Here is a 15,683-nt window from a genome sequence, read left to right as displayed (position 1 = left end):
CTATGCTGATGGCCGTGTAGCATTTATTGAGCCGGCCGTAATTAAACCATATATCGCACATTGACGTATGAAACGATTGCACGTATATAGTGAGTTCTGGTGATTCTTATAGACACAGGTAAAAAATTATTTTTAAAACCGCTGAGTTTGATATAGTTCAGTTAAATCAATTAGAAACCGTCACACGTTGTGACAGTATGTAAAACAATCATGGTGTTTAATTAAGTTTAATGAATATTTATACTTAAAGATGCCGGTAAGACCAAATAAGCCACATTTATTTTGGGCAGATTCTTTCCTTTCACATGTTTTAAAGTGTTTGGGTCAATTCTTTTCTTGCACATGTTTAATGTTGTTTTTTATGTACAATTTTTGTATGTACAATAAAATTAATGATATCTACCGATTCATTTGGTATTATTTTTTTCGGGGTTGATATTGATTGCCGACGCCCTCGCTCTCCTGTGTTATTTATGCACGCCAGCTAAGAGGTACGAAAACAAATCTCGTGACAACCGTTTACATAGTTTGTGTTTTTAGAAGCGTGGTGCGACAAAGAATGATATGTCCATAAGTTAATTTTTAATCGCCTGTGTGCATGTAAACAATGAATGTATGTTAACCAAAAATATGCTTACTAATATACATAATAACTATTTTGAAGCTGCCGTATTTATGTTTTATCCCATCATCAGACGTGCATTGTCGAAATAAACCACTGTGGAATAAATTTTCCTCTATTTCGGCAGTGCTGAAATATGGCTGTCACGCGCGGCGGAGAATGGTCATATTACTCGGAATCAACTATAAAGTAATCATTTTTAGTAAAATCGAATCAGATTCAACATAACAAACAATTTGATACCAAGATGTAATATATTTTAAACACATAATGCAACTCAAAAAGCAAAAAAAACAACATTATTTACAAATACTAAGTGCGCGTACTCGTGACGTCATTATTTACACGTCATTCGACACAATGCATGTTCTTTCACGCTAAAGCTATTTTATTATTTTTTCTTAAAATCGGGGATGTAGAGGTATGATAAACAGAAAAACAGGTTAGTTACTGATCTTTTTGTAATGTATTAGGCTCGGCACGATTAAAATAATGAATCAATGTTTGCTTAAAATAACTTTGGGATTTTCCGTGTAGTTCGATTTTCCTATTCTATTTTTAAAGAAATAATTTACGACTAAGAAAATTGATGGGATAAATCGAATACTAAAACTTGTGGTTCAGATTTTCTAAGCCTCGCAAAATAAACTTTGCTTTATTCGGCACCGACATAGTATTCTCTATTTACCATCTCGCACTCAGAATCCGATACGATTGTGTAGCTTGTTATGGAAACAAAATACAATCGATGTCAAAAGTGAATTAAGTCCACCTTCCAAGCACAAAATCAACGAGACGCGTCGCCTTCAAAATCTTCACAAAAGTCGCTCTTGCTGCATGGCCTTTGCAATATTCCTCAAACATTTCAAAAGCATATTTGTGCGAACGCCGATGAAAGTGTGTGTGTCATTATAGGTGTGTGGTTTGCAGCGAAATCACATACACGTGCATGCATATCATTACTGCGTTGAAACAGAAAAAGAACACGCAGAATACAGAAATTCTGATGTGCAGTAGACTATTAATGAAAAGATCTGAAATATTGACCATCGTCTCAATTTATGAGCCTCGCTCTGTGAAAAGGGGAGTTGAAAGCAAGTGCTTTAAGTTTTTTCCAAGATGAGCCTATACAGTCCGCACAGGCTAATCAAGGGTAACACTTTCCGCTATTTTGGTTATAATCCTTTGTTATGGACTTAAGCAATTATGTATCTTCGAAAAATGTATCGTATCATAAATATTTACTACGATGTTTGTTGAAACGGTCCCCCGTAATCGATGGTCCGCAATTTCCTTTTTATCATGTTATCAATACATTCATGGTTGTACTTTAGTCGAGATCATTTAGTAATATTTCCGAGCAAAACTTATCATCGCTGTCGTACGCTAGTGTTAGCAATCTGATATATGTGATCTCAACTTTAGACATTTGCTTGAGCTTGAGCATTCTTTCACATGTCTCTCCTTGGTCAAATAATATAACATTTAGTTTGCAATGATCTCTGACGTTTTGTAAGAGGCTACCGTGTGTCTCACAATGGTCGAATTATCGGATGGCACACTTTTCTCCCTTTTCTTTAATTTGCTCGAATTCAATATATGTCTCATAAAGCAATTAAAGGGGCCTTTGCAGAGATTTTGGCAGATATTTAAGTTTGTCATTAAATTCTTTATATTGATAAATGTAAACTTTGGATCTAAAGAGCTCCAGTAAAAAACAAAAATCAAATTAAAGAAAAAAGTAACCCTCAACTGGGCTAGAACTACCGACCACTGCAATAAAAATCTATCGGTCATCCGTGCTCACACAAGAAGTGATGTACGTTATATTTTATATAAGCAATATCCGTAGTATCAAAATTATAACGACAACAGAACTATCAAAATTATTTAATCGTCTCGCGTTGCAACGGTTTCAGGTTTTTAAATCGTCAAAAGATGCATATCATGTATATTGATATGTTCAGCATTACTGTTTTCTCACAAATATCATTACTACAACGAAATTTGCGAATCTGAAACAAGTTTGTGTGTGTAATTTACCAAAACGTGAAAAGCCCCCTTTAATATTTTTCACGCGCTTGATTAGCACCACGCATAAATGGATGTCACAGCTGTTTCAAACATATCACCAACAATCGTTAATTGATCGAGTAAAATATGTCATGAATATAAACGATTTTGATACGAAACTTATATGATGCTTAATAAAAGTATGTATATTGATGTGTCTTTTGACCACAACAAGCTCCATACCTGAGGAAAAACACGAATTCTAACGAACTAGCTGTCGATGATAATACAGTTTACAATATTAAAGTAAAACCACAAGCTCGTATAAACTGGGTGCCATAGTTTAATTAACATAAAGCCGATTTTTAAATTGGTTAAAAATAGAATTTAATCAACAGCACGCCACCGTAGTATGTAAAATATACGTGAATGTTATCGATACTTCGCAAATCAATACGTACAGGGTACGAGCACGTTAATTGGTCTTAAACACGCAATGCTGAAGTTATTTTCAATTTTTTAGTTTACCAAATCCGTATACAAACTGCAGTTGAAGTTTTCTAGTTTAAACCACCACAGTGTTCGTTATTTAAAATATCAAAATCTGTTCAATACACTTCACACTGCGCGCTTTCAAAAAACTTTTAATGGCGGATTAGGGCGTTATAAAGATTCCGCACAAAGGCACAGCTATGGAGCAGTTGAACCAGCGGGGAGTTGTGAACTAACCGTCCACACGTTTGGTTTAATAAAAGCATTTCATGGACATATATTAACTTGCTACGCTATGCATATAAATATATACATACGGTATAATTTACGTTTTCACAATTACAGTTGTTGATTAGTGAAGTTGATTAGTGCCTATCGGTTGACTAAACACGTACTTCACGCTCGAAGTGTTACGACCAGTCTGTATACATAAAATATTGATTTATGTTACAGGTTGTTATCTGTTAAGTTGTTACATGAAACCTTAATGGATTTAAGTATAGACACAGCATAAACGTTTGCTATTAAAACTATGACATTCTGAAAGGAGAATTAAGAATAAAAACATCCGTACAACAATGTCTAAAAATAATATAAAGGGATTTAAAATAAATAACAATTTATGTTTAATTCAGTTATGGATAGCATTTATAGTAACGTGTAGTATTCAGTTCGCCTCATGCAAACTTATCATTGTTCAGACGGCGTTAGGAAATATTTCCGGTTCTATTGAGGAAGTGACATCATACGATGATACCGGAAATCCGTCGGTCATGTTCTTCGCGCAGTACTTGAGCATTCCCTACGCCGAACCTCCCATCCGTTTCCGGCGACCTGAGCCTAAAACTCCGTGGGCGGGGGAGTACAACGGGACGTACTACCGTCCGGCATGCTACCACCACGGCGACCCGGCTAGGGTGGGCACATTTGACGTGAAGAATGTGATGATGTCCGAGGATTGCCTAACGCTCGATATATACGGACCAAACAGCAATATCGTTAATCAGTCGTCACTTCCGGTGCTCGTTTTCTTATACAGTTCCCCAGGATATTCCAGCGCCTTCGCTGCCGATGTTCTGTGCACGGTAGGGGAAGTCGTAGTTGTGGTGATCAACTTTCGTCAAGGTATGCTGGGTTTTTTTAGTCTCGGTAGCGAAGCAGCGCCCGGGAACTACGGGTTGTTTGATCAGCAGATGGCGCTGCAGTGGATTGCAAAGTACATACATAGTTTTGGCGGGGACCCCAAAAAGGTGACGCTAGTCGGTCATTCTTTTGGAGCCTCGAACGCGATCTATCACACGCTGTATCCGGGAAACAGGGGCCTCATCCACCGTGTGGTCTCACTGAGCGGCACGGCACTGCCACCTTCGGGTGGTAAATCTTATGTGCGGAACTCTATTGAACCGGATGTGCTTGAGGAGATAGGCTGTCAGCGGGCGTCAGATGCAGAAATAATGAGCTGCCTTCGAGGAAAGAGTCTAGCCGACATATTAAACGCCTTAGACGAAAAGTCGTTCACGTTTAGACCCTCAGTTGACGGCACGTTCCTGCGCTCTGATCCGGAAGTCATGATGACCGACCAGGCGAAGGCTGACAACTCTACAGAGGAGCTTGGATTCCTGAACGTAGATCTGTTGCTTGGCCTGAACAACATGGAGGGCGGGACTCATGTTGCGCTGCTGTGGGCGGAGCGTTTGAACACCACTGACAATGAGTTCAATGTTAGCAGGGTAGACATACGGAAGATCTTAGTTCCCATGGTAATAAACTTGACTTACGGTAGTAACATATCGCAATCTATTACGCAGACCGTTAACTTTCAATACAACGACTTTACGGGCGCCGACGATCCCCAGCGTCTACGGCAGCGCGTAGTGGACCTCTTTACGGATGTGGACATCGCGGCGCCGCTAGTTCGAACCGCAAACCTTCACGCATCGCTGGGGCAAGGCAGCACCTACCTTTACCAGTTTTCGGAGCCTTTGAATCTTACGCAGGCGCCTGTTTGGTTGTCGGGGGCCAACCGCGCCAACGACGTCCACTTCCTGTTTGGATTCAGTGAGCGAGGTCTGCAGTTTGTGAACCACGTGACGGGATTCACGCCGACCGTGGAACAGAGGGCTCTGTCAACAAAGCTCATCAAAATGATCGCACATTTTGCGAGAACTGGGTATGTATGATGCTTAATTGTATGCGAACAGTTTTGTAAATCACTTTTTAAGAAATTTCATGTTATTTTGTATTCAAAATATAACTACATATACGTTTTCCACATTTTAAGTCGTTGTCGTCAAGAATAACAGTTCTCATCGTGGCGTATGTGTTTTAATACAAACACTTCCGAACTGCTGTTAACGTGTTTAATACAAACACTACCGAACTATTGTTGACGTATTTAATACATACATTACCGAACTGTTGTTGACTCGTATTGTCAGGATGACTGTATTCGGTCTCCATGCCAACACAAATATCAATCTAGTCATAATAGCATGATAAAATGCTCTGCTTCTTATAAATCTGTTCCCAGGGTGCGGGGTCACGTGACTTTGTTGGGTTTTCCCAATAAAACGTTATTGAATGTAAGACACCGGTAAGTGATGTTTATTCCAAATAACTTTTTAAAACAATTTTTCTAAAGAATTTGAACTAGTGCATAAAATATAGATTTTTATACTGCTTATGGCAATGTGAAATACATCAAAATTACTTTATTTGATAAGCCTGTGTTCTTATTAAAAAAGTCCATGTGTCACACAAGGTGAAATTTTGTCACAGAGTTCAGACGTATTCAATGACTTATTCTTATACTTTTAAGAAATCAGCACAAACTGCAAGAAGAACTGACTTTTGTGCACTAAAGATGTTTGCAAATGTATTTCAATAACTTGAAATATTTGCAAAAATAAAGTTTTTATCGGTGTTCTGTCTAGCCCTTGTGTAACCCTATGCAAACCCCGTTGATTCTGCACCCTGGTTACGCTTTTCATGAAAAACTGTTCTTCTAGCAGTTGCACAAAAAGACATATTATTTTGAGTATTGTGTGTAAGGCATTTTTAAAGTATTCGATGTTAGTGCTTGAAATAGAATGCCATAATAGATTCAGCAATTTAGTCACAAATAAAAATCACCCAAGAACTTTATAACCTTTTTTAAATAACCACTAAAGAAATATATATGTTGTTATTTGGTAATTAACTCGTTTTTTTGTCAGTTTTTTCTTCTATTATATTTATACCCTGTTATTTTGTATAACTCTATTTTTTCCCACGAAAATTCTCAAAATTGAAACACTTCACTGACCAGAAAAACGGTATTAAGCAATGAGAATCTATGGGATTTAAATTCTTTTTACGAAAGATATGACACCTAATAGTCTGTACAGTTTATGGTTTTAATCCTTTACAACAAGCGATGCAACGTAATACCGTGGGAGTTTGTTAAAATGATTTATTCACAGTTCACAATAACAAGTATTTGTGTAAGTATTTTTGGGCGGGCAGGCTCACTTGTATGCAAAATCTCGCTTCTGGGCAAAAAAAGTTGTATAAAGATGTATGCGTAGTTACTTGTAAACATTTATCTCCGCTTGCTCGGAAACCTGAGAGGGTCGGGATCAAAAGTTTGTTTTCTTATAAATTTATAAAAGACAGTAAAATATACTGAAATCAAAAATAAGATCGAAATAAAGTATTTGTGAAGCTCTGTTTTAATGACAAAACACATAAAGATTAGAAAACATGTATTTACACTTTTGTTAGCAAATCTCTATATTTATTTATTTATTTATTTTTGAAAAATCATCGATTTGCCAATACGTGCACATATGTGCTCATCTGTTTTACCAACTGCATTTGCAAATCTGTGAATAGGTACCCAAAATACGTTCGCGCAATGCCATTTTGCGCTTTCATTAGTGCTGATCTATACATAAATTAGTGAACCGTTACTAACAAGTACCGGATTGCAGATCGTATCGTAATACAATAAAACCGAATTTATGGTAATGAGTTAGGAAATATATTTGTGATGTGTAAATGTAAACCGGTTTGACTTGTTCAAAAATACATGTATTGATTCCAGTTTGTTCTTGCATGACGATGATTACAGACACAGTATGCACAATTCTGATATGAGATTCAGTTTAAACGGGTTTTTACCCAACGATCATTTATTTTCACGAGTATAGAGTTCCTGTATATGACGGGTATTAAGATGTGTTTGAATCGCATAATTATCGTTTAATAGGTTGAATTTCAAATACAGGTCACGATTCCCCGAAAAAATGTCAATTTCGACAGCATAAGCTATGCCATGTCTTTATATACCGTACACGCATTTCATTTTAAAAGTATCACAAGCTTTACCGGTATATGAACATTATATGTGGACTACTATTTTATGCAACACAACCAACTTTAAAATAGTTATATGCATCAATGATATCAGTGACTAAGGCCATGTATTCTAAAATCAGGCTTAAGATGTTTTTGTTTTTCAGAAACACATGCGGATACTTGGTATTTAACTATGTTAACTCTTGATATGAGATCTACCAGTTTTCGTGCGTTTGTTTCGAGTGCATGTCTAACTTTGGGCATTAACGGAAATGACGTATTGCACACTAGCATGGGTTTGCATCCGGATAAAATTGCAACATGATTGGTAAAAAGTCCCCAAAAACAATAATTGGATTAGGTTTATGTCCACTGTTGTCGCGAACAAATTAGGTTATGATGTCGGCAAAACTGTGTTTTCCTTTCCGTTTTTGCTGTACACGTATTGTTCCCCACTTATCAAAGAATGTTCAATCTTCCATTTAACTACACAACATACTCATTTCCTGTATAACCCTTGTTAGCGAATATGATAGAGTTGCAATTTTTGTTTTCGAAAACTCAACATGAATGAAATACCAACAAGTTAACCACGAAATATAATAGTCATTCGGGATAATTAAAAGAAACACTTTTTATTCCCCCGAAGGAGAGCATATAGTGATTACACCGTACGTCCGTCCGTCCGTCTATATGTCCGTCCGATCGTCTGTCTTTCCTTCGCACTTTGCATTTTTATTTTTCGAAAAAAGCTCATAACTTCTATCTCGCTTCAGATGTAGCGTTCACAAATTTTGACCCCTTTAACCTTGACCTTGAACTAAGGATCCGCGTTTAGGTTTCGAAATCTTCGTGTAGGTTTCGAAAAATGCTCATAACTGTTATGTCTCTTTAAATGTAACTTTCATATTTGGTATGCATGTGTATATGAACAAGGTCTTTCCATACGCACACAAATTTTGACCCCTTGACCTTGAACTTAGTTCCGCGTTTAGGTTTCGAAAAATGCCCATAACTCTTATAAAAGCGTTTTTCGGGGGCATATGTCATCCTATGGAGACAGCTCTTATTTATTTGAAGCCTTATGTAGCACGCCGACACACTATTATTATTAAGTAAAATAAAAATGAGAATATGGCATTAACCGTATTGTCCATAGCATTAAGATGTTGATACGATGTTGTTTAAGTGCAGCTTTATTAAAGATTACTGATACAAACAGTGGACGGCATTAAAAGTGTGTTTCCTTGACGGTGGAATTCAGGCCCACACATTCAATCCGTGTAGTGTGTAAGGAAAGCTATTTGGCCCTAATCTGGTATAGTTTGTGAACTCAAACATTAGCTCGAGTTCACGAGTTATTAAATGTAATTTTGAAGCAGATATACTCGACAGATAAAATAGACTTCAAATCAAATGTTCAACATAAGTGCCATGCATTAAACAGACTGTTTTAAGGAAATATCTTATTAACATGCGTATAGTTAAACGCTGTGATAAAATTCAAGTCAATGTTTATTTCATCCTATAATTGGTTGCAACGAACTTTTCAATTATATCTTCAAAACACGTTGAGATAGCATTTATGAATGGATTAAACTAGAGGTAAATAAAATCTAATGAAATATAACACTTTTCAAGCCATAATTCGAATAACATGATTCAAGTTAGTATTTCAATAGGGGACGCAACTTTCCGACTGTATGGTACATTTCGTTTTTTTGTTAGCGACAATCCAGGTGAGGCGGAAAGTGTCGTCCATGATTAGCCTGTGCGGACTAAACAGGCTAACTTGGTACAAAACTGTACGCTCATAAGCCCTGTTTTCCAAAAGCGTGGCTTTAATTTATTTGTAAGGGTCTTTTCTGCCGTTTGGCCAAGGTACACGTTTGTTTTTATGTCTAATAACTAAGAATACAATATTCCAACTATATAATAAATTGTAAACTATTGAATGTATTTACTGTTAACTGAACATACACAATTATGCATCAACCATCAATGTGGACGCGCTTTCGGGGCCATATGTCACGTGAGAGCGACAACACTTGGCACTGTTTTCCTTTTGTTTTTAACATATATGTGAAAATATACAGCCAATATAGATAAGCAACATCAGTGCGATATTTCAACCTACTTTTTGTTGAATCCTGATGGACCCGTACCCACCAAGCAATTATCATATTCATGTCAATTATTGGGACATGTTTGTTTCAAGAAACACTGCATTTGTGGCCATCCCCACTCAAATCAAAACATTCGTCATTAAGGACAATAATTCTGGCATACGAAACTTTGGTACCAAACATATTTGTGAACGATTTCCGTATTAATATGCGCTTTTTCTCAATTGCTGTAAAATCATTTACTTTCGTCGGCATGACGTTTCGCTTTTGTTTCTTTATAAATGACTTTTGCGGACGCGTTTATTCGTTGTATTATGATTTTGGAAAAAATGGCGAATTTGCGTATATCATTTGTCGATATATTGGTGTTGGATTCGTGGATCCGGCAAGCCAATAAATAAAAAAATTCGATGTCCCAATAATAATAATAGTTTACAGTATTAGGTCTAAGAATTGATGAATGCGGGCTCCAGTCGAAAGTATGTCCATGTCTTTTCAGAAATCCAAATCCGCTAAACGCCGCTGGCGATCCTCAGTGGCCTGAATATGACGCCATGAGCATGACGTACCTAGACATCTCCGCAGCGCACGTGAGCCCCAAACACCACTTCCGGGAGCCATTCATGACCTTCTGGACGAGCGTGGTACCGGAACTGCTCACTGCGATCTCGCAGAACGCGACTCCTCCGCTTGTGTGCCCTGAGGAAATCGGTCATACGATTAAAGTAAACTTGGTCACTGCTGAAAACATAATCATCGCTCTCTCCATAGTCTCCTTCTGTCTGCTATGCGCATGCGTGTTGCTCGTCTGTTTATCGGTAGCGAGGGAGCCGACATTGTATATCAACAGCAAGTACGCGGTGATGAAGACCCCAAACTTGAGCGAGACCCCCTCTCTATCCAGTCCGAGCGACAGCTGACTCTAAGAGTCATTGTGGGTCCTTTTTTAAAGCGCAGAAAATGTGAAGCAAATCCATAAAATGAGCATTTTTCTGGGAAGATTGGGCTTAATGCATGTGAGTGAAGTGTCGTCCCAGATTAGCCTGTCCAGTCCGCATGTGAGTAAAGTGTCGTCCCAGATTAGCCTGTGCAGTCCGCATGTAAGTGAAGTGTCGTCCCAGATTAGCCTGTCCAGTCCGCATGTAAGTGAAGTGTCGTCCCAGATTTGCCTGTCCAGTCCGCATGTGAGTGAAGTGTTGTCCCAGATTAGCCTGTCTAGTCCGTATGTGAGTGAAATGTCCCAGATTAGCCTGTCTAGTCCACATGTAACTGAAGTATCGTCTCAGATTAGCCTGTCTAGTCCGCATGTAAGTGAAGTGTCGTCCCAGATTAGCATGTCCAGTCCGCATGTGAGTGAAGTGTCGTCCCAGATTAGCCTGTCTAGTCCGTATGTGAGTGAAGTGTCGTCCCAAATTAGCCTGTCCAGTCCGCATTTGAGTGAAGTGTCGTCCCAGATAAGCCTGTCCAGTCCGCATGTCAGTGAAGTGTCGTCCCAGATTAGCCTGTCTAGTCCGTATTTGAGTGAAATGTCCCAAATTAGCTTGTCTAGTCCGCATGTGAGTTAAGTGTCGTCCCAGATTAGACTGTCTAGTCCACATGTGAGTGAAGTGTCGTCCCAGATTAGCCTTTCCAGTCCGCATGTGAGTGAAGTGTCGGCCCAGATTAGCATGTCCAGTCCGCATGTAAGTGAAGTGTCGTCCCAGATAAGCCTGTCCAGTCCGCATGTAATTTAAGTGTCGTCCCAGATTAGCATGTCCAGTCCGCATGTGAGTGAAGTGTCGTCCCAGATTAGCCTGTCTAGTCCGTATGTGAGTGAAGTGTCGTCCCAGATTAGCCTGCCCAGTCCGCATTTGAGTGAAGTGTCGTCCCAGATTAGCCTGTCCAGTCCGCATGTGAGTGAAGTGTCGTCCCAGATTAGCCTGTCTAGTCCGCATGTGAGTGAAGTGTCCTCCCAGATTAGCATGTCCAGTCCGCATGTGAGTGAAATGTCCCAGATTCGCCTGTCCAGTCCGCATGTGAGTGAAGTGTCGTCCCAGATAAGCCTGTCCAGTCCGCACAGAGCTTAATGCATTTGGGTAAAGTGTCGTCCCAGATTAGCCTGTCCAGTCCGCACAGGCTAACCATGGACGATACTTTCCGCCTAGATTTTCTTTTAAAAGAAATCTCCTTTAAAAGATTATTTTCCACAAAAGCGGAATGCACAGTATTATCTGGCATGACACTTTATGCGCATAAATTAAGCCCAATCGTTCAAGAACACGGCTCAAATCATGAACTTGTATTATTTATTTATGTTGCAGTCGGTTACGTTAGTATTATTTTTGTTTGAGCAAAATTCCATTTAAATCATTAACCTCTTGATTTCTAACAAGTAACTTGACATATATTACATATTCTATTCACTACCTTTAAGTACATTGAACGTTACATTGTCTTGCCAGTAGCAAGTATCTCGCCATTTTATAAGTATTCAAATATGTTCGTATGAACTGAATGTTTAGAGCATTTTGCGTGGTTTCCGACTAAATTTGGTTGACGACGATTGTACAACTGATTGTTTATAGTATATAACATGTACACTTATGTGTTCCAGTATTAATGTAAACTTATATGTATATATTAGCCCGTTTATTTACAAATTGTATAAAGTATGTATATGTATAAGCTATAAAACTAATATTCTATGTGTTTATAAACGTTTTATATTATTATTATAATTTAGATAATACAATGTACGAACATATTTACTGTTTTTGAAGCATTTCTACTAACATAATATTCATTAAGAATTACAGACGCATTAACAATAACATTATTTTGACATTAGGAATTACCACGTAAAGATTAAGAAGTATGAGCTATAGGTTCGTCCTAAACTGGTCGATTCTGCTTGTATTTATAATTGGAGATAATTCCTATTGACGATGTTTAGTTAAGCGGAGCATACTTGTCTCCCTTTAATAATACTGAAACATACTTATGCCACAGATGTAACATTATAACACTATTGATCTACTTGTATTCTGAAATAAATAGTTGCGGATTGTCTAAAATAATGCAACCTCAGATGCGGATGGACTTGGTAAACTTCGAAATACGCATATTAGTTTAAATAGAAATAATAAAAAGGCACGTGTCGATGTTGAACTCCCACATAACACACACGAATAGTTGTTCCCATATTAGAGGTAACATAATAAAATGTAGTACTCATGTTGATTGTATTATTTATGGTAAACGTATGTCTTCATTTATTACAGAAGTTACAGTTCTACTAAAAGCTGAATAACAATCGAACATGTGTGGAGCCGCGCTCTGGGAAAACGGGGCTTAATGCATGTGCGTCAATCGTTATCCGTGATTAGCTTTAGGCTAATCAGGGGCGACTCGTTCCGCCTTAACTGGATTGTCGTTTTAAAGAGACCTCATGTAAACGAAACAGTCCATACAAACGGAAAGCCCTCTGCGGACTGCACAGGCTATAACGGGATGACTCTTCTCGCGTTTGAATTAAGCCACGTTTTCCCAGAACGAGGCTAATAGCATCTTAAATCTCTCGTATCCTACAACGTAATGGCATCTGACATTATTTAAAGTTGAAAACGGTATTCAGTGACCGAATCTAATAAACAATAGACTAATGGTACTGACTTAACTTTGCACGTACACTCTATTTAATATAAAGCGAACGTTAAATACATTTCGAGTAATTTAATACATGTTGTAAGTCAATTTGGTATTTAACTGCAAATGACAAATTGCTACAAGTAAACCGCTTTCTTTAGTAAGTACAATTACCAAGTAAGGTCAGTTTATAGAAGTGCGTAGTTCTAAAAAAGTATTATTTATTTAAACAATCATTTCCGATATTACTACTCTATTGATGGACATAAGTATGCATGTGGTGTCACAAGTATTTCTCACACAGTTACCATAAAATAGACGTTGGAATACATGGTTATGTCGTGTGTGTTTAAGTGTGTACACTTATTAAGAACATGCGCCAAATATAGTTCGTTTTATATATTCAACTCTGTTTACACCGTCCATAGAGATGTCACTGGCTAAAACTTTTTTACTTCCGTCGCGACCATGGACCGGTGTCCACTATGTTTCGGAACCTTCCAGAGGCCGAAGCTTCTTTTGTGCCTGGACACCATGTTTTTCACGTGCCTCGATATGTAAGTTCTAAGGCATGCGCGCGCATCAGGGACCTCCCATACCCGATGTGTGACTTGGAACAAATGGTACCGGAAGGGGGCGTGTCCAAATTAGACGACAACCAGCGCATCAAGGTGGAACACACGCTCGAGCGCGCCCTGGCGGTCGCAGATGGTCACGTGCCGAACGAGATGAGATTGAACTCAAGGCCGCTAAGTGTTTTATTTAAAAAACATTTGATAAGTTTGGTTTTTCTGTTGATAGTCCAAACAAAACAACGATTCAGATGTGTAGAAATTTAACCAACTTTAAGATTTTTTGAAGATCCATCTCTGATAGATTTTGCGATTTCAAAATTCGTGTGGTTGAATAAAGCAATACACAAACATACAGAATTCATGCCAACGCACAGTTCAATCACAGTGTGTGATTCGTTAGAAAATAATGGTTGAGTATGGGGAAACTTAACTTAATTCAAGGGCACTCCATACAGGCTCATCAGGTACGACACTGTCCGCTTTTATGGAATCTTTCAGTTAAAGGAAGTCTCTTCTAAACGAAAATCAAGTTTAGGCGGAAAGTGTCGTCACTGATTAGCCTGTGTTGAATGCACAGGCTAATCTGACAAGACACTTCACGCACATGCGTTAAGTCCAGTTTTCATAAAACGCGGTCCATGTATTGCCCAGTGCAATATTTATCATTAATATCATATATTATTAATATCATACTCGAGATTTACATTCCTGTTACTACTTGTGAATATAATCTTATTAAAGTTGTTTCTAATTATCATATTATATGGATGTTTTGTTTTTTTCAATTATCCTCGGTCACGGGGCAAACTTTACACCTAAACATTTTCCATACAGTACCATAACAAGCACATTATATTAGCGATTTTCGACAGAACCCATACGCTCGTGATTTCGCATGCGCCCGTGTTTCCCAGACGCCAGTATTTCCCATAGCCCAGTGTTTCACATACACCCGTGTTGACCATACGCCAGTGTTTCCAAATACGCCAGTGTTTCCCATACACCCGTGTTTCCAATACACCAGTGTTTCCCATACGCCCTTGTTTCTTTAACCCCTATTACCCAATCGCACGTGTTTCCCTCACCACATTTCCCATATATCCGTATTTTCCAATCACTTATACGATAGTGTAACACAAGTGTTTCTCGTACGCCCGTGTTTCCCATACCCCGTGTTTCCAATACGCCCGTTTTTTCCCATAAGCGAGTGTTTCACATACCCCCGTGTTTCCCTCCCCCAGGTGCTTAGTAAAGCAGGACGCCACCCAGCGCTGCGTCGACTGCGCGAAGAACATACGCGGCGCCTGTAGCTCGAACGCACGCCCAGGTCAAGAGGCAAGGCACTTCATCATGACGACTGGTGGGTGGTCGGTTTCACAGTTGAAGATCTTTTCTCCCATGACTGTGCTTATGTACAGGGGAATATAACAGCGGTTAGGTGCTTGCATACCAACTACCGTATTTTTTAATGAGCCGCGCTCTGCGAAAACGGCGCTTAATTCATGTTCGTACATTCTATATCGTCCGTTCAACGCAACACACCATAAAACCGGAAAGTGTCGTCCCTGATTAGCATCTACAGACAGCACAGGCTAATCTGGACGACACTTTACGCAAATGCATTAAGCCCCGTTGTCCTAGAGGTAGGCGTCATATTTATTCGAACGTATATAGTTTGAATACTATCAGGAGTAAATAAATTTAGTCAAGCATGTACACATGGCTGGCTGGTAAACTTGACAAAGATCGGAAGCACGACGTGTTTCTCATGAATACGTGCTTCTTCCGACGGTGCCGAAGCTTGTAAATGTTCAAACCGTAGCTATTGCTAAAAGGAATAGTGATAATTTATGGCTTAACTTTTTTACGAAATATTTTGCGGAATATTCGTTG

At 38.7% G+C, this 15,683-nt stretch overlaps 1 protein-coding gene across 1 annotated transcript; it reads left to right on the top strand.

Annotated features, from left to right (window-relative positions):
• Positions 1–3,196: 3,196 nt before the first annotated feature.
• Positions 3,197–12,334, top strand: LOC127854044 (acetylcholinesterase-like). The gene is made up of 2 exons (XM_052388984.1): positions 3,197–5,297; positions 10,091–12,334. Exons 1-2 carry the CDS (start codon positions 3,706–3,708, stop codon positions 10,509–10,511), a joined length of 2,013 nt encoding a protein of 670 aa, XP_052244944.1. The 5' UTR covers positions 3,197–3,705; the 3' UTR covers positions 10,512–12,334.
• Positions 12,335–15,683: the final 3,349 nt, after the last annotated feature.

Source organism: Dreissena polymorpha, chromosome 12 (assembly GCF_020536995.1).
Source record: "Dreissena polymorpha isolate Duluth1 chromosome 12, UMN_Dpol_1.0, whole genome shotgun sequence".
Lineage (NCBI taxonomy): Eukaryota > Metazoa > Mollusca > Bivalvia > Myida > Dreissenidae > Dreissena > Dreissena polymorpha.
Note: the sequence above shows the minus strand (reverse complement) of the source record. Positions and strands in the feature narration are given on the sequence as shown.